Genomic DNA, 23,934 nt, shown 5'->3' with positions numbered 1-23,934 from the left:
TTAGAGTGTCTATTGATGGATGAATCAACAGGAGAGACAAGACCATGTAGTATGTATCGGTATGTTCTTCTATCGTCATAATAAATTCTGAAATCTACGACATAAAGACTCTACAATATATCCAAAAGTGAATCAAAACTCGAAATAAAGACAAGCCAGTCACAAACCTCTCTATACATAAAACTAATGTAGCTAATCAATCATGGCAATTTATTGACTATGTCTGACTCGGAGGGGGGTAGGGAGAGATTACATGGTACCATCTACCTATTGAGTATTGCTATATCTTAGACTCTTGTGCTATCAACAACTCACAACTCGGTGCTCACACGCCGTTTCTCTGTATCACCATTTGCCATGTGTCCGTTGACTATCGTTCCGTTCGTTATGTTGCTGTTCGTTTCACTAGTCACGTGACCATTCGGTCTCTTATGATTTTGTTCCTCTTCGTTGAGCGACGACGCCCGCTCGCTCTGCAACTGTGGCTGCGGCAGCTCGACGTGGAGACCTTCTCCACGCTCGAAAACATCGTCATGACCTTCGTCACTTCCGTGTTGCGACTCTTCTTCTTCGAACGTCGTCACACTCGATGTCAGTGTCGTGTAGTGACGACCCGTGTCTGTTTTGCCCCACTCGCTCAATCTCCTGTATAACTTCTTGAAGCTCGGCCTCTCTTCCGGCTCCATGTTCCAACACTCTTTCATTAGTGAGTAGATTTGCGATGGACAATTGTCCGGACACGACAAGAGGCGTCCACGACGAACTGTGTCCACGACCTCCTCGTTCGAGAATCCAAAGTACGGCTGCATCGCATACGAAAATATCTCCCACATGACGACACCAAAAGACCAGACGTCGCTCTCGACCGTGAACTTCCCGTAGATGATCGCCTCCGGAGGCATCCAACGGACCGGTAAGAGCGCGGCACCACCGACTCGATAGTAATCCGTACTGTAGATATCCTGACTCATACCAAAGTCGGCGATCTTCACCATCAGACCGTTAGACACGAGACAATTCCGCGTGGCCAGATCACGATGGACGTACCGACGATGCGCTAAGTAGTACATCCCGGCCGCAATCTGCACGGCAACATGCACTAGACGATCGTTGTCCAACGGCTTGTCGCCGACCGACTCCGACGAGCAGCTCTCGAGCATCTCAGCCGTCGCCGTCGTCGTGCTGTAATAATATCCCCGCTTTGTATTGGCAGCCGGATCGCTATTGCTGATTCGTCGGTTGTGCTCACGTAAATAATTATTCAAGTCTCCCAATTCCATGTACTCAAACAGCATACACAACATGGCGCTGTTCTCTACACAGACACCGAGCAGCCGCACAATGTTCTTATGATTGAAGTTGCTCATCAACTGCGCCTCGTGGAAAAACTCCTTCCGCATGTGATCGTTTGAGTCCACCTTCAGTGTCTTGATAGCCACCGTCGTTGCCTCCTCGCTGTCGTTAAAACCTTGAACGAGACCCTTGAACACCTTCCCGAAGTTTCCCTCGCCCAACTCGGCGACAAACACGATCCTATCCGGATCGACTTCACGACAAGACAGACTCTCTTGCGTCAAATAGTACGGATTATGCTCGATCGCTGAACTATTCGTTCGGCCTCGATTGAGTGCCATCAGGCTAATGGGAAGCGAATTTGATCGAGCGGTAATCACTTTGCGTCGATGCACAACGTAGAGAACTGAGACGATGCACACGGTGATGAGAAATGCTCCGGCAATACCGCCAACGATCGCCAACACGGTCGTACTCGAGTCGGTCATCACACTGTTCTCAACGTTACTGCCGTCGATCGTAAAATTCTCTGGTAATAAATTAATTAATTAATTACAAAAAATACGAATGTGTGAAAGTACTCTATACCTCCGGACTCATCTGATCCGGATGGCGGTGCAGGATCTATAGTAGTGTGTGAAGTATAGAAGGTGCACACAAAGAATAGAACGGATACACAACATGACCTACCACATTTCATGATGTCGCATCGTTCCCATCGTACTTTCGGATTCTTCGTGTAGCACCACGGCTCATTGGACCGTCGATCCGGATTCCGACAATAGTTCTCCGTCAGTTCGTCCGGGTAGAGATCAATCGTGTGTACAAATGGGTTGTCGTACGGATAGCTGGAGTTCCACGGTTGACAGATGAACCCGCTCTTTGTCTTCGCTCTCACTCCTCTGTATGAGATTCCATTATTGATCATATTGCCCGTTTGCTCCCAGTAGCACTGTTCTATAAAATGAATGCATAAACAGATTGGCAACAAAACAATGGACAGACAAGTAGACAGACATATTTTAATGATATGGCCAACCTGCTATAAAGTAAACAGACAGACAGACAGACATTGTCACAAGGATTATTGTATATTTAGTGTGTTTGTAACTGTGCTTAAAATGTATTGAAATAAATGCAGACACACACAGACACACACACACACACACACACACACACACACACACACACACACACACACACACACACCAACAGACAGACAGACAGACACATCAACAGACAGACACATCAACAGACAGACACATCAACAGACAGACACATCAACAGACAGACACATCAACAGACAGACAGACAGACACGACACAGACACAGACACACAGACAGACACACACACACACAGACACACACACAGACAGACAGACAGACAGACAGACAGACAGACACACAGACAGACACAGACACACACACAGACACACACACAACACACACACACACACACACACACACACACACACACACACACACACACACACACACATCAACAGACAGACACACGTAAACAGACAGACCACAGACAGACAGGCAGACACATAAACAGACGGGCAGATAGACAGACACACAGATAGACACATAAACAGACAGACAGACAAACACATAAACAGACAGACAGATAGACATAAACTAACAGACAAACAAACACATAAACAGACAGACAGACAGACAGACATATGTATTAAACAAAGACAGACAGACAGACAGACACACACACACACACACAACAACAACAACATGATGGACACATGGGTAGACAGACAGACATTTTAATGACACTTTAGTTACAAACTTATGACTATTAGGTAAAACAATATGCCAACTCACCTGATGCATTGACTGGTAATACGGTTTCTATATGATTAGCATCAATAGAATTAACAAGAAACACAAACAGAATCCCTGTACACACATACCCATAATGTTTCCATCCGTTTTCCCATCAACAGACTCGTCGACACACTCTACAAAGTCACCTCCATTCTTTGCAGGCAAACTCGAACAATTGATCGGCCACCTGAGAAACGTCAAGTCGAGGACCGAGTGAACAGATTCAGTAAAGTATTTGTCGAGCTCTGGCGCCATCAGTGGACAGTCCTTCCTGTAGGATTCGCAGTTCTCTCGACACACGTGACGTTTGTGTATAGCTCCCTTCGCGTCTTGAACGCACACAGGAAGAGACATGTAGCACATAATCCTTGCTGCCCTTGTAGCACAATGTTGTGCTGCGCCGTCCGTGTCTACAAACAAGTGCAACTTCTGTAATACGCTGTCGACCTGATCGTTGACCGTTTTCTGTGTTTTTCCGCCTGCCACGTCCATATAAATATCAAAACCTCGATAACCCTGTAAAGTCAGGCATATTCGGCCATCGGTTTCTGGTTTTTCACACAAGACCTCTTGACCTATACAAAACTGGTATACATCGGTGGCAATTTAGCACAGCTGACGACATCATACCACACTGAGGTAACGTCTTCGAACAATACTCCCATCGATTCGAGCCACCAACGTAACACCACGGCCGGCTGCCTCTTCCTTGAGGATTACGGCAGTAGTTCTTCATGTCCTTCGCTTGCTGTAGCGATATACCAAATCGTTGAGTGACGCCATGTGAATCATTACCCATAACCCAACTACTACACGTCCTCTCTGATTCGGTGATGTGTATAGTGCCTTGGTATCCTTCTCCCTTGCCATAGTAACAGGAAGCTTGACAGACAGAAGTCGATTAGAGAGCAAAAAGGGATGCAATTAGAGAGCAAAAAGGGATGCAATTAGAGAGCAAAAGGGATGCAATTAGTTCCATAAAATCATAAAATGCTTACTTACCAGCATTTCCATTGTCGTTAGCCTCTGCAAGAGACACATAAACATTAACTGTGTTTCATAGAATTCACCATCTACACTTACCTAGAGCTCCAAAGGAGACACACTCTGGGAAATCACCACCATTAGCTCTGGGTAGGTCACCACAGGTAGCATTCACCACTACAGCTTTGTGTTGTTCCAATGTGTTCTCGACTTCATTCCACACAGCTGGAGCACACGCCGTCTTGACTCTGTTACAGTCTTCACCACAAACAGATCTTGGCACGGCATTGAAGAACCTGGAATCAAGCCACTCTTCAACATGGCACGGCTTCAGCACCATCTGACACACCACAGCCTCTGCAGCATGGTGACAATCCCGATTTAAGGCACCCAATGCCTGTTTAGCTATTGACTCCATTGCGGCCTGATCTGTCGTGTTCTCAACATACACCAGACGGCCTCGTAAATACTGACTGCACACACTGCCGGTGTATTCCTCGCATCTGAAATAAATTGCGAGACAAAACAGCAGCCATAAACAAGGGGAAAGACAAACAGTGGCATGAATGGCGTCGAGCACGCGCACCTCTTTGCCTGCGACGAAGGAGCCGTCGGCTTCCATTCTAGATGAGGAGAGAGAGAAAACAATTAGCCTACAAGCAATCACTCAAGTAAAGTGACCTACATATCTAGAGTGATGCATACCCGGTAATGTCTTTGCCTCTGTAGTCGCCGATTTGCGCTGGCCGCGCATCAGAGCCTGGATCTTGAGGTAATACTTCGTATTCGGTTTCAGATCTCTGTACACGAACGTTCGAGCCCGAGAGCTCAGTCTCCCTCCCTCGGCCTGATCGTATTTGTCTCTAAATCCAGTGTTGTACCTCAACGAGAACTCTCCAAACTCTACAAAGTCTCCGTTCGTCGGCATGTCCCAGAAGACTTCCAGAGAGGTGGCAGTCGTTCGCGTTACTCGAAAATGTGTCGGCTTATCTACATCTAAGAAACAAACTCATTCGCAACCACAAGCGACTGACAACCAAACATGTACGCGTGCAGACACGCAAGCTGGCTGCTCGAGTAATTGCTGGAACTCCGCGAAGTGTCAATACGTATGAAACGAGGTCACATCGAGTGGGCTCGAGTGGGAGTGCTGGCACATAAAGCTTGCAAAGTGGCACGACGGTGGCACGAAAGTTTAGGGCAACAACTTAAGGCCTACCCACAACCAGTAGCACAAGTAGCAACATTGTATCAACGCTATCGCAACGATTTCCACTGCGGATGACGCGTGACGACACTCAGGCGTTACTCTCGACTCCGCCAGACTGCCATCGACCTGTCGCATCCCTTTCCGACTCCTAGAAAGGAGCAAAAACGACAGTCGACGTGCGGCGCTCGAGAGCTCGAGTGCAGACGTGAAACTCGGTGTGGTAGGGAGAGAGGCGAAAAACGTCAACACCAGTCAACACCAGTACGACGAAGCGACAAAAATAGGGTTGTGTACCGGGTAACAGTCGCACAACACGCAAATCGTACCCGCAAACAACTCGGAAAGACCAACAATCGGCGCGTCTCACCTTGTGCGGCAACGACACTCGCCGCCATGACAAACGCGAACGTTGCTAACCACCGCACTGCCTCTGCCATCGCGTCGACGTCGCCAACTAAGCATGTCAGACAGGAAGCACGCACTGGTAGTTCGAATATCCGGGTACTTAGGGCGGGCGGTCATTAGCGCGCGTGGGTGGTCACTCGAAATAGCTCAGCGATGCAGCGGACGTCCCATTCCGTCAGGCCGACAGGAAACATTCGTCTCGACCGCCGCATAGTTTCGTCTCGTCTCGTGCGCGAGATGTCGCACACGTTTCTACCCGTCGGACGACACGCGAAGGGAAGTAAGTCCACGGCGTCTCGTGCTGGACATGTACAAACTCGAGGCCTACGCGCACGCTCAGACGAGAACAGACGACGCGGTAAACCGTGACTGACGGAGCAATTCTTTCATTACAATTAAATTACAATGTAAAAGCTGGAAGTACAATTAGGTCAGTCTGTGTGCAGTAGTCGGGGGTAAACGTACTGTAAATGCTCAATTAAAAGCTTAGGGCAAAACACTAATGACTGGGTGGCCCTTTCATACAATAGTAATTGTCTCTGGGCTGGCCCTATAGAACTGTCTCTGACCTTGTGTTTTGAATGGAGAGGGAAGTACTAGGTCTAACATAATGTTCATATTTCTCCGGATAATGAGGCTCGGAATGTCTATCACCGCCAGACAATGTCTTTAACATCACAGGATTGTTTGTGCTGGCTCCATTAGCTGCCAAGCTGTTTGTGTACCTGTAGGCATCGTCTTCCTCATCTCTCTTCAGTGACAACCTGGGACGGTCATACAAACTCGAGCTGGTGACACTTTGTGAACTGACTGGAGCATTGAATGTGTTAGGAGATGGTGGAGGTAGTGCGATGTCTTCTTCTGGTGGTGGCGGAGGAGGCTCCTCCTCGTTCAGTGCAGCAGGTGGGATTACCAGGGATGCCAGTGCTGAGGATCGATGCGTTTCGGGAGTGCCACTGGAATGGTCAAATGAAAGACGAGGTCGATCGTAGGTTGGATTGGCGGTTGGCTTCTTTAGGGATGTCTCTGATGCATACTGTTGAATGGATCGGAGGTTCTGGTATGAGTGAGATGGAGTCGCAGGTGGCGAAGGTTTCTCTCCCTGTAGGAATCGTTCGAGATGATTTTCCAAAACGGCAAATGCAGGACGGTTGAACGGTTCCTTGATCCAACACCGTTTCATGATCTCGTACACGTTGGTGGGGCAATGGTCCGGTCTCTCAAGAACCGTTCCGTGTCGAACTCGATCGACAACTTCCTCATTTGATAGTCCAAAATACGGCTGCATGGCGTAACTGAATATCTCCCACATAACAACACCATAAGACCAGACGTCGCTCTCGACCGTAAACTTCCCATATATGATAGCCTCCGGTGGCATCCATCGAACGGGTAACATGGCATTCTCACCCACTCTGTAGTAGTCCGAGCTATAGAGATCCTGACTCATGCCAAAGTCGGCAATCTTTACTACCAAGTCGTCACCGACCAAGCAATTGCGAGTGGCTAGATCTCGATGAACGTAATGCCTTTGACTCAAATAGCTCATACCTCCGGCAATCTGTCTACAAATATCAACCAGATCGGACTCGGTCAACGGCTCAGGCGGTGACGCACCCTCGGCGAGTGCCTTCTTCACTGTAACGGCCATATCGTGAGGAGACCGAGATCTAAGGAATTCGTTCAAGTCGCCCTGTGACATAAACTCAAAAATCATACACTGTGGCTCTGCTGCCATGCACACGGCAAGAAGTCGAACAATGTTGTCGTTTTGGAATTCACTCAGTAGCTTGCATTCTCGCTCAAAGTCTCGCCTTGATGAATCCGATGCTCCCTCTTTCAAAGTCTTCACAGCAACTATAGTATATTCTTGACCCGACACAATCTTTTTAGCGTTCCCTTTAAACACTTTGCCAAAGTAACCTTCTCCTAGATGCTCCAGATATTCCAAGTCTTCCACAGGATATTCAAGCTTTAGTAAGTCTTCGTCCAGTGGCAATGGGTGATAGTGAGGATTGCTACGAATCTGTGATCGACGCCGCGAACTCGTGCGATTGCCGATGACGAGATCGTTCAGCCCATTCAGCCCGACTGCACCCATGTGTCTAGCACGACGTTTGCTGATGACAACTCCCAATATGATTATTATCAGAAGGATAATAAAAGTCCCTCCAACCGCTGCACCAACAATCACAGCAAAGCTACTAGAACTAGACTTGATGGGTTCCTCCTCTGTTGGCATTTCTATTGGCATTTCTAAAACAGAAACCTATGTTAGTTACACACCTAGCAAACAAGGCAGTATGCAGATAAAACACACAAACACGGCACAAACACACAAGCAACAATGAGACTACCCTATTGTCAACCTATGTTCTTGTCTGTTGTCTGTCATCTCTATACATCGACAAGTTACTGCTCACAGCAACAATAACAATCACAAACAGCAACAGAGGAACCACTGTATGACGCACATCAACATATAAAAATAGTGCAAAGCAGTATACAGTACTGTCCACATCAATCCTAATCTGAAATATCCAGTAAGTTGCCCTCCAATCAACATCGAAACTGATTAGTTGATGACAACACAACAGTGTCAAACTATAGTAAGATTTGGGTAGAGTAGCAAACTTCTTGAATAATCTGTGTTAACAAATTTTCAAGTCACGGATAAAGAGCAATGTTAGTCTCCATTAGAAACTGGAAACAACAACACAAGAATAACTGCAGTAAAGGTTGCATTCTAAGATGACTCACAAGTTTTTTCACACTGAAACAAGTTGGAGTGAAGTCAACATACACATCCAAACACACACACACACACACACACACACGCAACACACACACACACACACACACACAACACACACACACACACGTGCGCGCGCACACACGCACACACACGCACGCACACACACACACACACACACACACACACACACACACACACATACACACATGCACGCACACACATACACACATGCACGCACGCACACACACACACATGCACGCACACACACACACGCACACACGCACACACACACACACACACACACACACACACACACACACACACACACACACACACACACACACACACACACACACACATCCATACTTACCGCACTTCGATACATTGCACCTCTCCCACCGAACGTTGGGATCTGTCGTATAACACCACGGCTTGTCTGCTCTACCTCCTGGATTCCTACAGAAGACTTGCTCGAAATCAGTGATGCCAATCGCAGTAAAATTTGTGTCGTGATCTAGTGTGTGGTTGTGTGGATAATGAGAACGCCAAGCTTGACACTGTCGACCAGACTCGGTTTGAGCCACCGTTCCTCGGTAAGACTGACCATATCCAACATAGCAGGTAGCTAATAATCATACAAAACCACTCTGGTCATACTCTACATCACGAACACATACTAGCTCAACATATAACGATTGATACATACTAGCTCAACATATAACAATTGATAATTAATTAATCAATTAACAACACGAAGATTGCAACAGTGTGTGCTTTATCACATGCCACTTAGAAATTAAGATCTACTGAAACAGTGGCTGATGATTACAACATCTTCTTGTCAAAAAAAGTAATCAAAGTCTAACATGTAAGCGGGATGTCCATAGCCGTCTCTGCATCTGAATAACTTCAGTCGAGTTTTGGAAAACTCGGACTGTCATCAGCGTTGCCATGTTTGCAAAACTATGACAATGCAAAATGCATGCATAAAAAAGTAAGCTATTCAAACAACATCACTCCAGGTAGACCCCAAAATGGAAGTTTAATTTCTCCATTCAGAAAGAGTTTTACTGATTCATAAAATAGGTATTAAAGAATCACATCAGTTAGTACTACTATCCGAACGTCACTTGACAGTTGTACATATCTTCATGAGAGTTCCCTTGAACCAACCAACAATCAGTAGTAATGCTACTAAAAATCCTTTACAGGCAAACTCATAAGAAAAATACAAGTAAAAATCATCAGAAATCACTATATAAGTGAAAGCACTATACTTTAGCTCAGTCTTTAGAAATGTAAGTACAGTAACACCACATGTGCAATAAATAACTTTGAAAATCACACAGACTAACTGATAGACAAACGAACATAGACAAGTTCAAAACAAATATAATCCAAGCAAGTCAACTGTCATGCACTCTAAAATTCACAAGAACTACGATCATCAATGACACTAAGACAAATGCCCACGTAATGTCAACTTACTTGTCTCATTATTTTCTCGAGTTCCTAGTTTCGGAGCTACAAACAAATCAAATCACTACCAGTCGAACTATAATAAAGCACCATTATGCAACCTCACCATTAAATGTGCTTCCAAAAATTCTACAAGTTGGGGTGTCTCCTCCATGCATGCTTGGCAATACACTGCAGTTGGGCACCGGCAATGGTGCAACGTCTAGCAATGGTAAAACGTTCATGATGTCCCTGAAGTCATTTAGACACATTTCGTTTAGAACATATTCACAGTATTCTCTACAAACTGGAAGTGGGCGTCTGATATCTGTTGATAAATCGCACATGGGAAATCCAGTTCCACATGTTAACTCCAGAATAATTTCACGACATTGATCTGTTGTGCCTTTTCGTTCAAATGCCGTCACAAAGTTCTCCAAGCCTTTCTCAACAGCAGCCTGATCGCCAATCGATGCATCCACAAAAACTTTGTTGCCTGCCAAAGACTTCTTACACACGTTGCCCTTGTACACTTCACACAAACGTCCCTTTTCTATTAACAACAAACAAACAACAAGTTTAGAACAATGAAGTATAAATCACTTCACACAAAATAAAGTTAGGAGCTCTTCTGTTCAAAGTTAACTTCACAGACAATGCTTAGACTGTGTCCACACTAGATCTGCTCTAAACTACAATCTAAGCCAGTTTACTTGAACAGGACCTGCTGCTACATTCGGGATCTTTATATCTAGCAAACCGCTGTGCGCTACATTGTTGCAACTCTCTCATTTGTTCCTTGGACTGCCTGAGGCGCTTCCTTTCCAGAATGTCCCATAAGAGCATAAATGGGTAAGACCAAGAAGATGCACTTGCAGCAGCCATCGTAATGGAAAGTTATCATCACGTGATACTTAAACCTAAACAACTTGAACTAAACTACCTCTGAACTAGGTTTAGCAAAAGTTGTCTAAGCTGCCAAAATGTTTACTTTGCTAATGCAGAAATGCTAAGTTCTAAACATGTTTAGATCTAGACAACATATAAACTATAGTCAGTACTTGTAGTCATAAACACACTCTTACACACCACAATTACATTATTCAACAGCATTTAAAGCTAAACTACTACTGCCTCACTCAATTTACAACTCACCACATCTGGGAATATTACAGTATTCCCATCGAACAGATGGATTCGTTGTGTAGCACCACGGTCCATCTGGTCCTCGTCCGCCAGGATTACGACAATAGTTTTGGGAATCACTCAGTTCAAGTGGGTAAACCGCCGGAAGCAAAGAGTGTGCATGTGGTACTTGTACATCCCACTGTTGACAAGTATATCCCGACTTCGTGACACTTACGTTTCCTACATACCCTCGTCCCCTACCATAAACGCAAGCCTCTAAAACAGAAAACGATGTTACCAAAACGTGAGTACATAACCAATTAAACGGAACATCTTCAATAATATGAATGACTGCAAGGGTAGTCAAATGTACAATAAGATTCAACAGCTAATGAGTACAAAGCAAGTATTGAAACTTCATCCCTTAGTACACATATCAATTACTCAACATTGTAGACAAGAAACAAACATTTACAACAGTCAATGCACACGACAGCTTCCTCGTAAACATATAATCGTAAAGTCTAGTGCCACCCACAACACAAAGTGCTTGACATGTTTACATACTCAAGATTTTCCTTTACAATCACACCACTTTAGGGGTCATTCAAAATTACTGACAATTTCACGAGCACACAAAGCACACGCTAGGAGGAAGGGGTTACGGCCTCTGTATACTATATAAAATGTTGATCAGTAGCAAATAGCTCGTGCTAATTTCTCTGTTTTCTATGGCCAGAATTGCTTCATGCATTGTTCCTGTGCTAGTCATCCGTATGTACAGGATTTGCAAACATGTACGACTACGGCAGCCTATTCCGGTTTTGTTCTAGAACAACATCAGCCAACCATAAAGAGCCCAGCTGTCTCTACCACAACTCTCTCAATGTTTTCGTCTTTGTATCATTCAAGTGGGTCAACTGGAGTGGAAGAATTCTATCAATGCAGAAGCGTTGAAGACCACAAGTAAACCCTCTATTGAATTGTGCTTTGGAAGAAGGGGGAGAGGCTTCAGAAAAGCGTGTGCTTTGTACACTCAATTTTGAACGAACCTTTACCCAGCCTCTTTCTAATACATTCATACAATTTCAACACCCCAGTCCAACATTAGAACAATATAGTAATAATTGTTATCGCAGTATGTCATTACCTGTTTCTATTGTGTTCATCCTATCTGCTGGAGGCAACACATCTGATCTCCCTATGCATTCTGAAACATCTCCACCATTCTGGTATGGCAAGGGATCACACGAAGGCGTTCCAAGATGAGCGGTGTCCACCAACGAGATTACCACCAATATTGAATTCCAGACAGACAGACAGAGCTCCAGACTGCCCGTTATGCAGTCTTCCTTGCAAATTGGACGAGCCGTGGGAGACGCAGCAACACGACATGGTGGAAATACATAGTTACACAACATGTGATATGAGAAGTCCAAACAATTTTGTGTTTTATATGTTTGCAAAAAGACTTGGCGCAAGTTTCTCATCAATATCTCACTGACTTGAAATGACGTCTTGAGCAGATCATAAAATACCATGCTACCACCGAGCTCATCATTACAAGCAGTGCCATTGTATGGTGCACATACGTAACCACTATGAAACATAAACACTCAACAAACAGTTGATAGAAACCAAGGATTACACTTACACTTTAGGATCTGCAAAAGAAAGAAGAAACGTAATTAGACCCAACTACATTACAAAACGAACAAAAGAAATAGAACACAAACCATTATTATCGAACACACACACACACACACACACACACACACACACACACACACACACACACACACACACACACACACACACACACACACACACACACACACACACACACACACACACACACACACACACACACACACACACACACACACACGCACGCACGCACTCAAGTAAGACAACAACTGAAATAGTATCTGATGAAAGGAGGGTTGAGATAAATATCTACATTTTAATAAATTCTCCCAATGTGGATCTAACCGGTCAAGTCACATACACTACTGAACTACAAGTTAGAGTCAACACAGCAACAGTAGTAAACAAGGCTGGTTTGTTACCACACATTGTCATTCAATAATGAAACAAAATTTTGTGCAAAAGATAATGCATATTACTCTGTACCTAATCCAATCCACATAGCCATATTTTCACTTCAGAAAACATTTACTCAGATAGAGCACGAAAATTTTAGAAACGAAAAAATTAGATGAGCCTCTAAAGCAAATGCACAAGCAGGTCAGTTCCAGTATGTAACACATCATTTCTGTGCTCTCTCCTTGCAAAGTAGCAAATCCCTAACAGCTGCATGAATCGTTTCCATTTAAGGTCAGTATTAAAAGAAATAAATGCAAGATGTGAGCATGACATGCAAACAAACTAATACTAGCAACAAGCAAAATCCCACCGCAAAAACAAATGAAGCATGTGCAACTAAACAAATACTGCCAAACACTCACATGCAAACAGACAACCAACTCAAGCAGAAAAACTAACTAACCGATGACTTGAACATTTGATACTGCGGTAACAGATTTCCCCAACGATGACGTGCCTTCGTTGCTAACCGTACAAGTATACACGCCTGTATCAGCAACAGCAGCACGAACAACTGTGAGACGAGAATATCCTGGACGTGACTCAATAATAACTCTCCCAGAATCGTTTACAGAATGTGACCACTGAATTGTTGGTATAGGAAAACCACCACCTCTGCATTCCAACGTTATGTTCTCACCGACATTGACTCTCAGTGATTCTTTTGGAAAAATTGTTATGTTGGCTGGAAGCAGTTCCCCTCCACATCGCGGCACACTGCAGTATTGCCATCGAACGTTTGCATCAATTGTGAAACACCAAGGTCTATCTCCTCTTCCCTCGAGGTTTCGGCAGTAGTTATTTTCGAAGTCAATCCCGAGTGTCGTGAAATTTACAAATTCAGTAAATGAGTGATCGTGTGGGTAGTGTGCTCTCCAGTCTTGGCATTCTATTCCAGTTATGGTAGAGGACACTTGACCTCGATACGTCCGGCCATCTGTGTTGTCGTCGTAGCAATCGTCTATAGGTTAAACAGAGTACAAACATACACACCACACATGCACGCACGCGTGCGCACACACACACACACACACACACACACACACACAGGCACATGCACACACACCACACCACACCACACCACACATGCACACACGCACGCACACACGCACGCGCACACGCACGCACACACACACACACACACACACACACACACACACACACACACACAAACACACACACACACACACACACACAAACACACATGAACATTACATCATCCATCATAAACTCACTTGTTGTGTTGTAAACTGTTAAACTTGGAGCTGCCAAAACACCAACAAGCATTAGAGTGCTACCACACTTGCAATGCAGAAATACACTACCCACCATTGTAGTCAACTCCTATCAGACACGTTGGGCTTTCACCTCCATTAACACTTGGTAATAAATCACAGTCGGGAATTGGCAGTGGATCAATATCCAGCAGTAGAGTACGATTATTGAAGGTTGCATCCCACTGTTGTGAACACTTTTGGTCCCTTACATACTCACAATATTGACGGCAAACACGACGAGGCCACACTATATCCGTCGACTTATCACAAGGCGGAAAAGCCAATCCACATACTAACGGAAGAAACGACGTCCAGCATCCAGAAAACGTGTCATTCAGCTTCTGTACAGACATCTCTAACTCGGCCTGAGTCCCAAGACTTCGATTGACAAACACAAGATCATTGGTCCATACAAAGTCACGACACAGGCTGCCTGCGTATTGCTGACAAGAGTATTCGGGATCTAAAAGAGAAAGGTGAACACCTTTTGAGTGAGTAAATAGTAATTATGGTACTTACCACATTTTGATATGTTGCAATACTCCCATCGCACGGATGGATCATTTGTGTAACACCACAAACCATCAGGTGCTCTACCTCCAGGGTTACGACAGTAGTTTTGCGCATCGGTCAGATCGTCAGGATAATCGGTCGAGAGAAGCGAATGGGCATGAGGTGACTGCACATTCCAGTGTTGACATAGACGACCAGACTTTGTGACGTTGACTGTGCCTTTGTAGCCTCGTCCCTTGCCAATTACACAATTGTCTAAATAGAAATAAATAAATTACACTGCACGTGTCCCACTACTTGTCCCATACGACATCTAGACAACAAGACACCAAAGTGCAATTCAGAAAAATACAATTAGGCCAGACCAACTGAATTTCTTGATGCTCGGATCTTCTGACATGAAAACATATAGACAGACCGGATAGAAAAAGTATGACCAAGTGGCATTTGAGCATGTGCAGTTTGTTGTCTTGCCTTGACTTACACAACGCTTCACTTATTAAATTCTAAGGACCACTTAACAACTGCTCAAGCAATTCATGTTATGTTCTAAAAATGAGTAAAGTAAGACAGCATAGAAGCTCAGATCCAAAGTGGACAGCACAATTTTCGAGAGCAGACAATGAGTCGACGACAGCAGTTTGACACAAAAATGAGCAGCAGCGGTGGCCATGTGCTCAAGAGCAAGAAATGCCGCTAGAAAAGAGCAGTTCCAAATGGAACGAAAGGAACACCCACTGTGAAGAGCAGGCGAATTCGAAAATAGATGCAAAATCGAATGCTGTGAAAGAGACGAGCGGGACATGGATTCAGAGCAGGAACACGAGTACCGTAAATGAGCCAGCAGAACACAGAAACAGACACAGAAATGGGTGCTGTGAAGAGACAATCAGAACGTGAAAGGAGATGCAAATACGTGCTGTTTACACTTGCAAAGTCACCAATTTGCCCTCACAATACAAAGCCTTCCACAAAAGTGTACCACACATGTGCACATCTAATATTTATTCTTTTAGTTGAGCTCAAAACTGGACCAGCAAATCTGAGCATCAAGAAATTTAGCTTGTCTAGCCTTATACAATGATCTAGCAAATGTCCCACACTACACATGCCTTATACAAGAATTCACGTTAAACAACACAATCACACTACAATAGGAACATTAATTAGTGGCCACCCACAATCTGATAACAAAATTTAATTTGAAATGTAAATTAAGACTCTTCAGCCGAGCAGCAAATTTTGGTTAGTCAACAGGCAGATGCAGCCGCTCTGCACAACCATTCAATACAGCAATTATGTGGTACAAACTACAGCAGTACTCGTTCAATACCAGAAATAAAATCTAATTCAGTACAGTACTCTCAAACGTTTGTGGTTCCACACTAGATAAACACACCGTCACGTGTGATGGAATTTTAAATTGTTGTCTTCATGTGTTGCATTTTGATTATATATACTGAGTGTAGTTTACACTACACTACGAAATCAGGAATGGGCATTGACTGGCAATAACCATATTAGAAGTGATTTAGTGTCTTTTTACCACTTGCGTCATACTCTAATTTGCATTGGTCAAGAAAGCATGTCAGCCCACAGCATCTCCCATTTGTGTGGCATTCGCTCAGCTCGGAACAGCGCCATTACAGAGAAAGAACTAACTGCCAGCCATAGGCCAACCAAATGAGAAAACTGCACAGTAATTTGACATGACAATTTGATGAAAGTGGCTGCTACAGCTCTGAGTGGCCAATCAATTTGAAATCCGTATTTAGAGTCTACATTACAAACTCTACGTCGTGTTACATTATCCAATGTTCGCTAACGCAGTTTACATACATCATTACCTGTTAATTCCATGTTTTCTCTGTCTCCTGGTGGTAACACATCAGATACCCCGATACACTCGTCTTCATCGCCACCATTCATATCGCGAAGATCTGCACAGTTAGGCGCTCCCAGATGTCCAAAATTCAGTGCCTGATTTGGATCCTGTATGGCAGTCCACAACGATGGACAGAGTTCAGTACTTGCCGTCAAGCAGTCTCCCTTGCAAATCCCTCGCTTTGTTGGAATAGAAACATTCGTACGACACGGTGGAAAGACAAAGTGACAGATGAGCGGATACGCAAAATCATAACAATTCTTCGACACTGAGAAGCCATCAAATATAACTTTGACACTATTCATTAGCGCTTCGCTCTTTTCGAAGTTGGTGACCAAAAGATCATAAAATACAGCATCGCCAGAGATAAAATCCTTACAGACAGTGCCGTTGTATGGTCGACAAGTCAAAAAACTAAAAACAAAACGCATAGCAAAGAACAAAAACAGAGTAAAAAGCGTGTTAGCTTACTCTTGTGCATCTAAGAAAAAGACAAAAACATAAATTAATTGATTAATATAATTATAAATTAATATTCTAATATAGCTTACTGTAGACATCCAGTGTTATATTAGCAAAGTCGGTTCCTCCAAAATTTGCGGTGTTCACGTTGCTGACAGAACAACGATAAACACCGGCATCACTCTCGTTCACATTGCGTACTGTAAGGATTGACTGTCCGACTGTAATCTCGATTCTATGTTTGACATTCGATTGCAGCTCTGTCCCATTATGATACCAATGCACGTCTGGCTCAGGGACTCCACGGTATGAACACGTCACGGTCGCATCAGAGTTCAGTGCAACAGAAGGACCAATGCTTGACAAAGACATAATTTGAGGCAGAGCTGCAAGAACAAATAAATAAATAATTAATTCAACTTAATCAAGTTACATATACTCGTGATCCTCATGTAAGCACATTTAGTATCACACAATCTCAACGTTAACTAATTTCACTTCAAGGCAAACTGCTAACTACAAAAAATCTTAGCTACACGTATCCTTATTACCTTCTACTATAAGATGGGCTGGCAAGCTCCTCACTTCTCTCGGTGCCGTCTTAGTTACAGCATTGGTTACAACACAAACTACAGTTATGTTGTCTGACAACTGGACATCGTACACAGTCAAATTGCTCTGCAACTGTAACGTTTCAATGGCAAATTTCTGTCCATTCAAGACTTCCATGTTGTTGTAGAGCCATTTGAAGGTGGGAAGGGGATAGCCCGATGCTTGACAAGCAAACACAGCCGACTGGTTGACTAACACGTGAACGTCCGATGGATTAGTAGAAATATTTGCAACAGCTGGATACAAACAGAGCACAATCCCTATACATACAACTAATTAAGAATGACTGTGTAACACGCCCTACCCTCAACTGTCAATTGAATCGATGACTTAGCTGTCTGCACTCCAAGTCGTGTCACGTTATTAGTACCAGCTGTCTGCCCTCCACGTCGTGTCAAGTTATTAGTACCAATACACGTGTACAGTCCAGCATCACTAACAGATACCTGCTGAATGTCAAGAAGCACGATCGGCATGAACGGAACATGCTGTATTCCAACTCCGTTCAAACCATTCTGAAGCTGCTGTGACTTAAAGTTCCATGTTACAACAGGGATTGGAAATCCATCAAAGTCACATGTAGCAGAAAACTTTTCGCCTTCAAGAAGCAGAAGAGGACTCTGTGCCTTAACATGAACACTGGCAGGAACTACAAGATAAAACAAAGCATATAAATAAACATAAGGCATGAATGACTGGTGTTTGTAATACGCCTTGAAATTAATGAGCAAAAGATTATGTGAACTAACAGAGTTCTCGCTAGAAATTTTTGGGAGTGTGGCGGGATGGGCAGGGCGACGACGCATTGCTCTTTACAGTCAGACATGCACACTAGAGCCAATCTCAAGTGAGGTAGGTAGACTTTGCATTGTAGCAGACATACATTCAAGTGCCTTGCCCTGCCCTTGCAAGGAAATCAGCTTCGATCGTCAGTGAGCCCTTCTTAGCGATGTTCATCGATTGCGAATGCGCAAGAGAGTTTCGTCTAGTCAGGCATTGATTGACGTGCACCACTGCTGTTACTTTGACCAGTCTAGAGAAGATTCTAGGTGTACACTTGCCGGACAAGAGTATGCTTTCCGGATTATGGACGGGCATCTGGGACTAGAATCAGAGGCAGCGCATGCATAAACCAGCTTGTGCGTACACAGTAAATCACGGAGCGAGGCTATCATCCCGTGTTATTTTGCAAGAGCTTAGATTTGTGGCTATTATCAACTTTAGTATTGTCTCCAGTACTCAAACATTCCTTAGCTATAGACTTTGGACTCCTATCTACCGTTTCTGAGCACGGTGCACTACTACGGGAGCGTGGCGCACTACTACGGGAGCGTGGCACTGCACCAGGCTGCCACGCTGTAGCGAGAACCCTGAACTAAGTATCGCAGTGAGTTGGGAGGCTTAGTACTAGCGACTGCCCTACCTGATTGCCTTTAAGCACATAAAGTAAGTAGAAGCAAAGTTGTAGCATGAAAATAACAAATAAGTTTTCAAAGTATAACACTACATTACATCACCATGCAAAACATTGATTCACAAGAACACGTCTTCGCTGAGATATAGCAGGTCAAAGTTGCTTCCGGTTCTTGGTAACATGTTATAACAGGCGCGGTGTAGTGTACACTTCACAGAGGGGAGACTCCACGCTAATGTGTATTGTAAACAAAGAATTCTGTGGCGAAAGAATGGTTTGGTGATGAGTGGCTGCAGGATGCACCAATTTGCGCAAGCCATACATAAGCATGTTTCAATTTCGGAAGATCTCCAAGCTAAGAGTAAGAATCGCAAATAAGGAGGACAATTGCAGAGACGTTCGTGTCGTCCAGGCAACTACTACTGAGTACAACGCATCCTACTGAGTGGACAGGAGTCTGTAGTAGTCACTTTTAGCCTGATTGCTTCGAGATACGAACAGCCAGGTCTATTCAAGAGCTTGGTCTGAGATGTAAAAAAGCAAAATTGAGGCCACCATTTACAATCTACTGCCTCCACACTTCAAGATCACAGCACTCTGGAACCTTTGCGAAAGAAAAGGAGAGACGCATTTGAGAAGCGGGAAACATGAGGGTAAAGAAAACTCTCATGCAGGACTACTAAAAGTACTGCAAATGGCTGGGAGAGGTCAGACTTTTGATGACTATATATAGACTAGCGTCTATAGGTGCTTGAGTGAATGCAGTCGTATGCATTACAGTACACTGTACAGTGAAGTCAAACTTTGTGTCAACATGAATTCAACGTAAGAATTTCAAGTCATTTTGTTCTCTTTCTCTCGAACAGCACTAGCTATAGTTTTGCATGAACTCACCAGAACACTGTGCCACTATTGTCGCTAGTATTCAACATTATTATCGCGTCATTATTTGAGACAACCTCAAATACGTTTTACAGCACACGTACTCCACACAAGTAAGCATCCATCATCTCACAACAACCGCAGCTGCACCTGTGATGGTTGTTTACTTACCCGGATGTGCATCGATTATGTTTGATACTCCTACTTCTACTTGCAATGATGACAGGCTATCGGGTAGCCTGTCCTCTTCCTCATCCACTTCCAAGGCAGAAGGTGATCTCAAAGCTTCAGAGACACTGTCACTGAACTCGAACTTGTGTGGTCTAGTCACTCTAGTGGCTCCCAGCAGACATTCATCCTGCGATTAATGTGATGACGGAACATTATCATCACGTAAAACATCCAGAGGGCTCTTCAGAAGAATAACTGTTGCTGCCGTCACCTCTACCCTAGCAGCGTTGCCTTGGATATGAAGATGTAGTCATTTTTACAGACCGCTGACTATACAGACGCACACGCATCTCCCCTCTATGACGTGTACACTACACCAAGCCCATTAACGGAACTTGAAGAACAAGAAGCAACTTTGACTTGCTATCAGCAAAGACTTGACTCAAAAATCTAAAATTAGTTTACCTGTCATGTATGCAACTAGAACTATCGATTTCCAGCATAAAAAATTGATTATTGCATTGCAGCTACCCTTTAATAATTCATCAATAATATCACGTGCACTACCAACTTTCAGTCAATTAGTACCTTGTATTGTGACATTGACAGTAGACATGATGGTGAGATTTTGTTGTCGACTGCTAAAATTTGTCTTTGAAACACACTCGTAAGAGCCTGCATCACTAAATGTTGCATTTCTTATCACAAGCATCCGATCGGCTAACCCAGGCACTATTGGGGGCATTTGAATGCCTTGGCTCACATCAACACCATCTTTCCACCATGTGATTTTTGATGGTGGATAACCAGTTACTACACAATTTAATTCGATTCGATCACCAGCAAGACGGACCACTTCGATGAATTCATCATTAACAAAATGTGGAAAGCCTTCAACAGAAACAACAAAATGTCAATAGATGAGCATAAGCACACACACCTTACCAACCACATTACATGCAATATATAATATAAATGCATCACGTCAGCTTCTAACTGAAACTTACACAAGTAAACTTTCAAATAATCTACATAAACTACTTGCCAAGAGCTTGTTGAGATGCATCAAACATTAAAACTGACAGTCAGTCTTTGATATCGGCACTGTCTCCACTATGTAGTTGTCATAAAACACTAGATGTTGTTGCAAGCAGTTGTATGCCTACACCTCTACAGTCACTCAAACAGTAGCTGCACAACTGATGACAACATCACTAAATTAGGTAAATGTGTTGATTTTTATGGTGAGACAAACGCTAAATATACAAAAACTGTGCCATACAATGACATAATCAATCTCTTTTTCCCTCTACCAGACAATGTCACCTCAACTCTATTGACTCTATTGAATAGACATGCCCTGCACAACAAACGCACCAGAAAATCGTACGATGAGACACCAAAATAAAAAAGTTCTAGACAAAAGTTATAATTGCAAGGTGTTCAACACATTGACAGATACAACAATTGCCACTCTGTTAACTTAGAAACATCACAATCATCTTACTTCCTTCACAGTAAGTCCCATTTCCCTGGTACGGATCCAAACACGCACAATTGACGCCCTGCCGCACATTCACACACGCAGCATACGGATCACAGTCGCTCAAGCCCGACGCGCAACGATCCAGTTCTTCACAGCACATACACAGAGCACATACAGGTTTCATACATCGATTCCAGGACATAATAAGAACGTTTCGCAACAACTCACCACAGACTGTTCCGTTGCCGTAAAATCCGACGTCGCAACGGCAGTGAGGAATACCCAGAATGCCGAGCTCGCATGTAGCATTCGCATGACATTGACCACATACTAAACCGAAAGACAAACAACACAATGTGACAACATGCTGACATCAAAATGGCCTCGAGAAGTCAACTAACCGTCTTCATCGAGCCAAACAAACACGTCAAACATCGCCCGAGTTGCTCCACCCGTCGAGTTGCTGGCGTTTCCGACGCATGTGTACACGCCCTGCCTCTCCCTTGTCAACTGAGATATGTACAGACGCTGAGCTCCACCGACAAAAAACTGACGCACTGAAACATTCACGGACGAGCTCTCCGTCACTCCGCTCCCGTTCCTTATCCACTGTAGACTCTCCGACGTGCTGTTTACACTCGCATTGAAAGCGCAGTCGAGCGAAACATTTGCACCCGACCGGAAACGAATCTGGTTGCTTGCTACAACACTTCCGTTTTCGTATCGTACATTGAGGCTCTCGGCGCTGGCGAGAACTAGCGAAACGAGACAGAAAACGACAGACACGTCAAGCATGGTGTCGAAGACCGGAAATAGAAGAACGCCTTCTGCGTATTTGTGCCCGCAAAACGGTTGGTGACTCAATCCAGTTAAGGCCACGCCTAGAATGCTGACCAGCGAATACGAAGTCGGACGAATTCAAATGTGTATGTTTGATAGTTGGCGCGATTCTAGCCACGCGATTGCAATAGCGCTGATCAGTAGTACGTACATGTATATCAGGCTCGTAGGAAGCATAATTCTCAAAGTTGTAGATACGCGCGCTAAGAGGGTGTGATCCAACGATAGTGAAGAGAGCAGTCTCTCCAGCATACATTTAGCTGGTATCTAATGATCTATTGTACAACAGGTTCTTGAATAACTACTCTCATTTACCAACGATTACTGTGATACGTGGCTACGCAATGACCTCAGTCCTCTGGACAGCATAAATAGCAATTCAAGTCAAAGTGGGCGGCTGATGCTATAATTTACTTTCGTTTCAACTATAAACACATTGGCTTTTAATCACCTATATTTTCAATCCGAAGTTTCAGGCAATTGTCGACTGTCCGATGTACAGTTTTTGAAAGATACCCCGCCAAAACCAGGCTGACCAGACTAATTACGCCTCTGGTACATATAAAAGTTCACGCTACGACTCTACGACCGTGTATATGCGACATAATGCACTAGCTTCGGCCCCCAGACCTGTGTAGCGCCATTCTAATCAATTGGCGCTACACGGGTCTGGGAGATCGAGGCTAATAATGTGTAATGCCGCTGACAGCAAGCACGTGCCCTGCTTATAACTCGTACAAAGCTGATAACATTCAGAAAAGCCTATTGTTCGCATTTTGCTGTCCGGATCGCTCTGGCGATTCGAGCATGTGCGTGAACTCGGAGAGGAAACGTGAGCCATTAGTTGGGAAACCCCATTTGCAACTCGATCGAAGTGAAACGTGCGAAACAGGAAGTCGGCAAATCGCTTTAGTTAGCTAGCTGTTGCGGCTTTCGTAGCAAAATCGTAAAGCCTCCGTCGGTCCCACCCAAAATTTACAATTTACATGTACAGTGTAGCCATATGCATGCAGATTGTACTCACCAAGGTGTTGCAACTGCACGACCAATAGCAGTGCACCTAACGAATGCATCGTTCGGTTCTAGATTAGAGCTTGGTCACTCAACGGGTAACGATCCGAGACGGTCAGTAGTCTGATTATTGCGAGAACTCAACCTCCAGCAGGTGGCGGGCAAAATGATCGTTAATTAAACTAGCGCGCTTGCCCTAG

At 44.1% G+C, this 23,934-nt stretch overlaps 2 protein-coding genes across 2 annotated transcripts; both read right to left on the bottom strand.

The window, feature by feature from the left end:
- Positions 1–47: 47 nt before the first annotated feature.
- On the bottom strand, positions 48–17,264 carry LOC134178020 (uncharacterized). Its single transcript, XM_062644799.1, has 24 exons — positions 16,819–17,264; positions 14,978–15,226; positions 14,511–14,921; positions 14,417–14,446; positions 13,585–14,142; positions 13,492–13,517; positions 12,730–12,773; positions 12,226–12,674; positions 11,103–11,351; positions 10,075–10,500; positions 9,978–10,013; positions 8,860–9,114; positions 6,294–7,990; positions 5,920–6,035; positions 5,697–5,833; positions 4,825–5,115; positions 4,706–4,742; positions 4,219–4,622; positions 4,138–4,161; positions 3,766–4,017; positions 3,222–3,710; positions 3,133–3,159; positions 1,882–2,250; positions 48–1,822 (listed from the first exon to the last, which is right to left on the bottom strand). Exons 1-24 carry the CDS (start codon positions 17,159–17,161, stop codon positions 312–314), a joined length of 8,430 nt encoding a protein of 2,809 aa, XP_062500783.1. The 5' UTR covers positions 17,162–17,264; the 3' UTR covers positions 48–311.
- Positions 17,265–17,323: 59 nt separating this feature from the next.
- LOC134178019 (hemicentin-1-like) lies at positions 17,324–23,879 on the bottom strand. The gene is made up of 9 exons (XM_062644798.1): positions 23,748–23,879; positions 22,285–22,638; positions 22,112–22,213; positions 21,905–22,030; positions 20,986–21,288; positions 18,235–18,579; positions 17,870–18,166; positions 17,408–17,704; positions 17,324–17,337 (listed from the first exon to the last, which is right to left on the bottom strand). The coding sequence occupies exons 1-9, from the start codon at positions 23,794–23,796 to the stop codon at positions 17,324–17,326; spliced, it is 1,887 nt and encodes a 628-aa protein (XP_062500782.1). The 5' UTR covers positions 23,797–23,879.
- Positions 23,880–23,934: the final 55 nt, after the last annotated feature.

This window comes from Corticium candelabrum, chromosome 4 (genome assembly GCF_963422355.1).
Source record: "Corticium candelabrum chromosome 4, ooCorCand1.1, whole genome shotgun sequence".
Taxonomy (NCBI): Eukaryota; Metazoa; Porifera; class Homoscleromorpha; order Homosclerophorida; family Plakinidae; genus Corticium; species Corticium candelabrum.
This window is presented reverse-complemented; position numbering and strand designations above follow the sequence as displayed.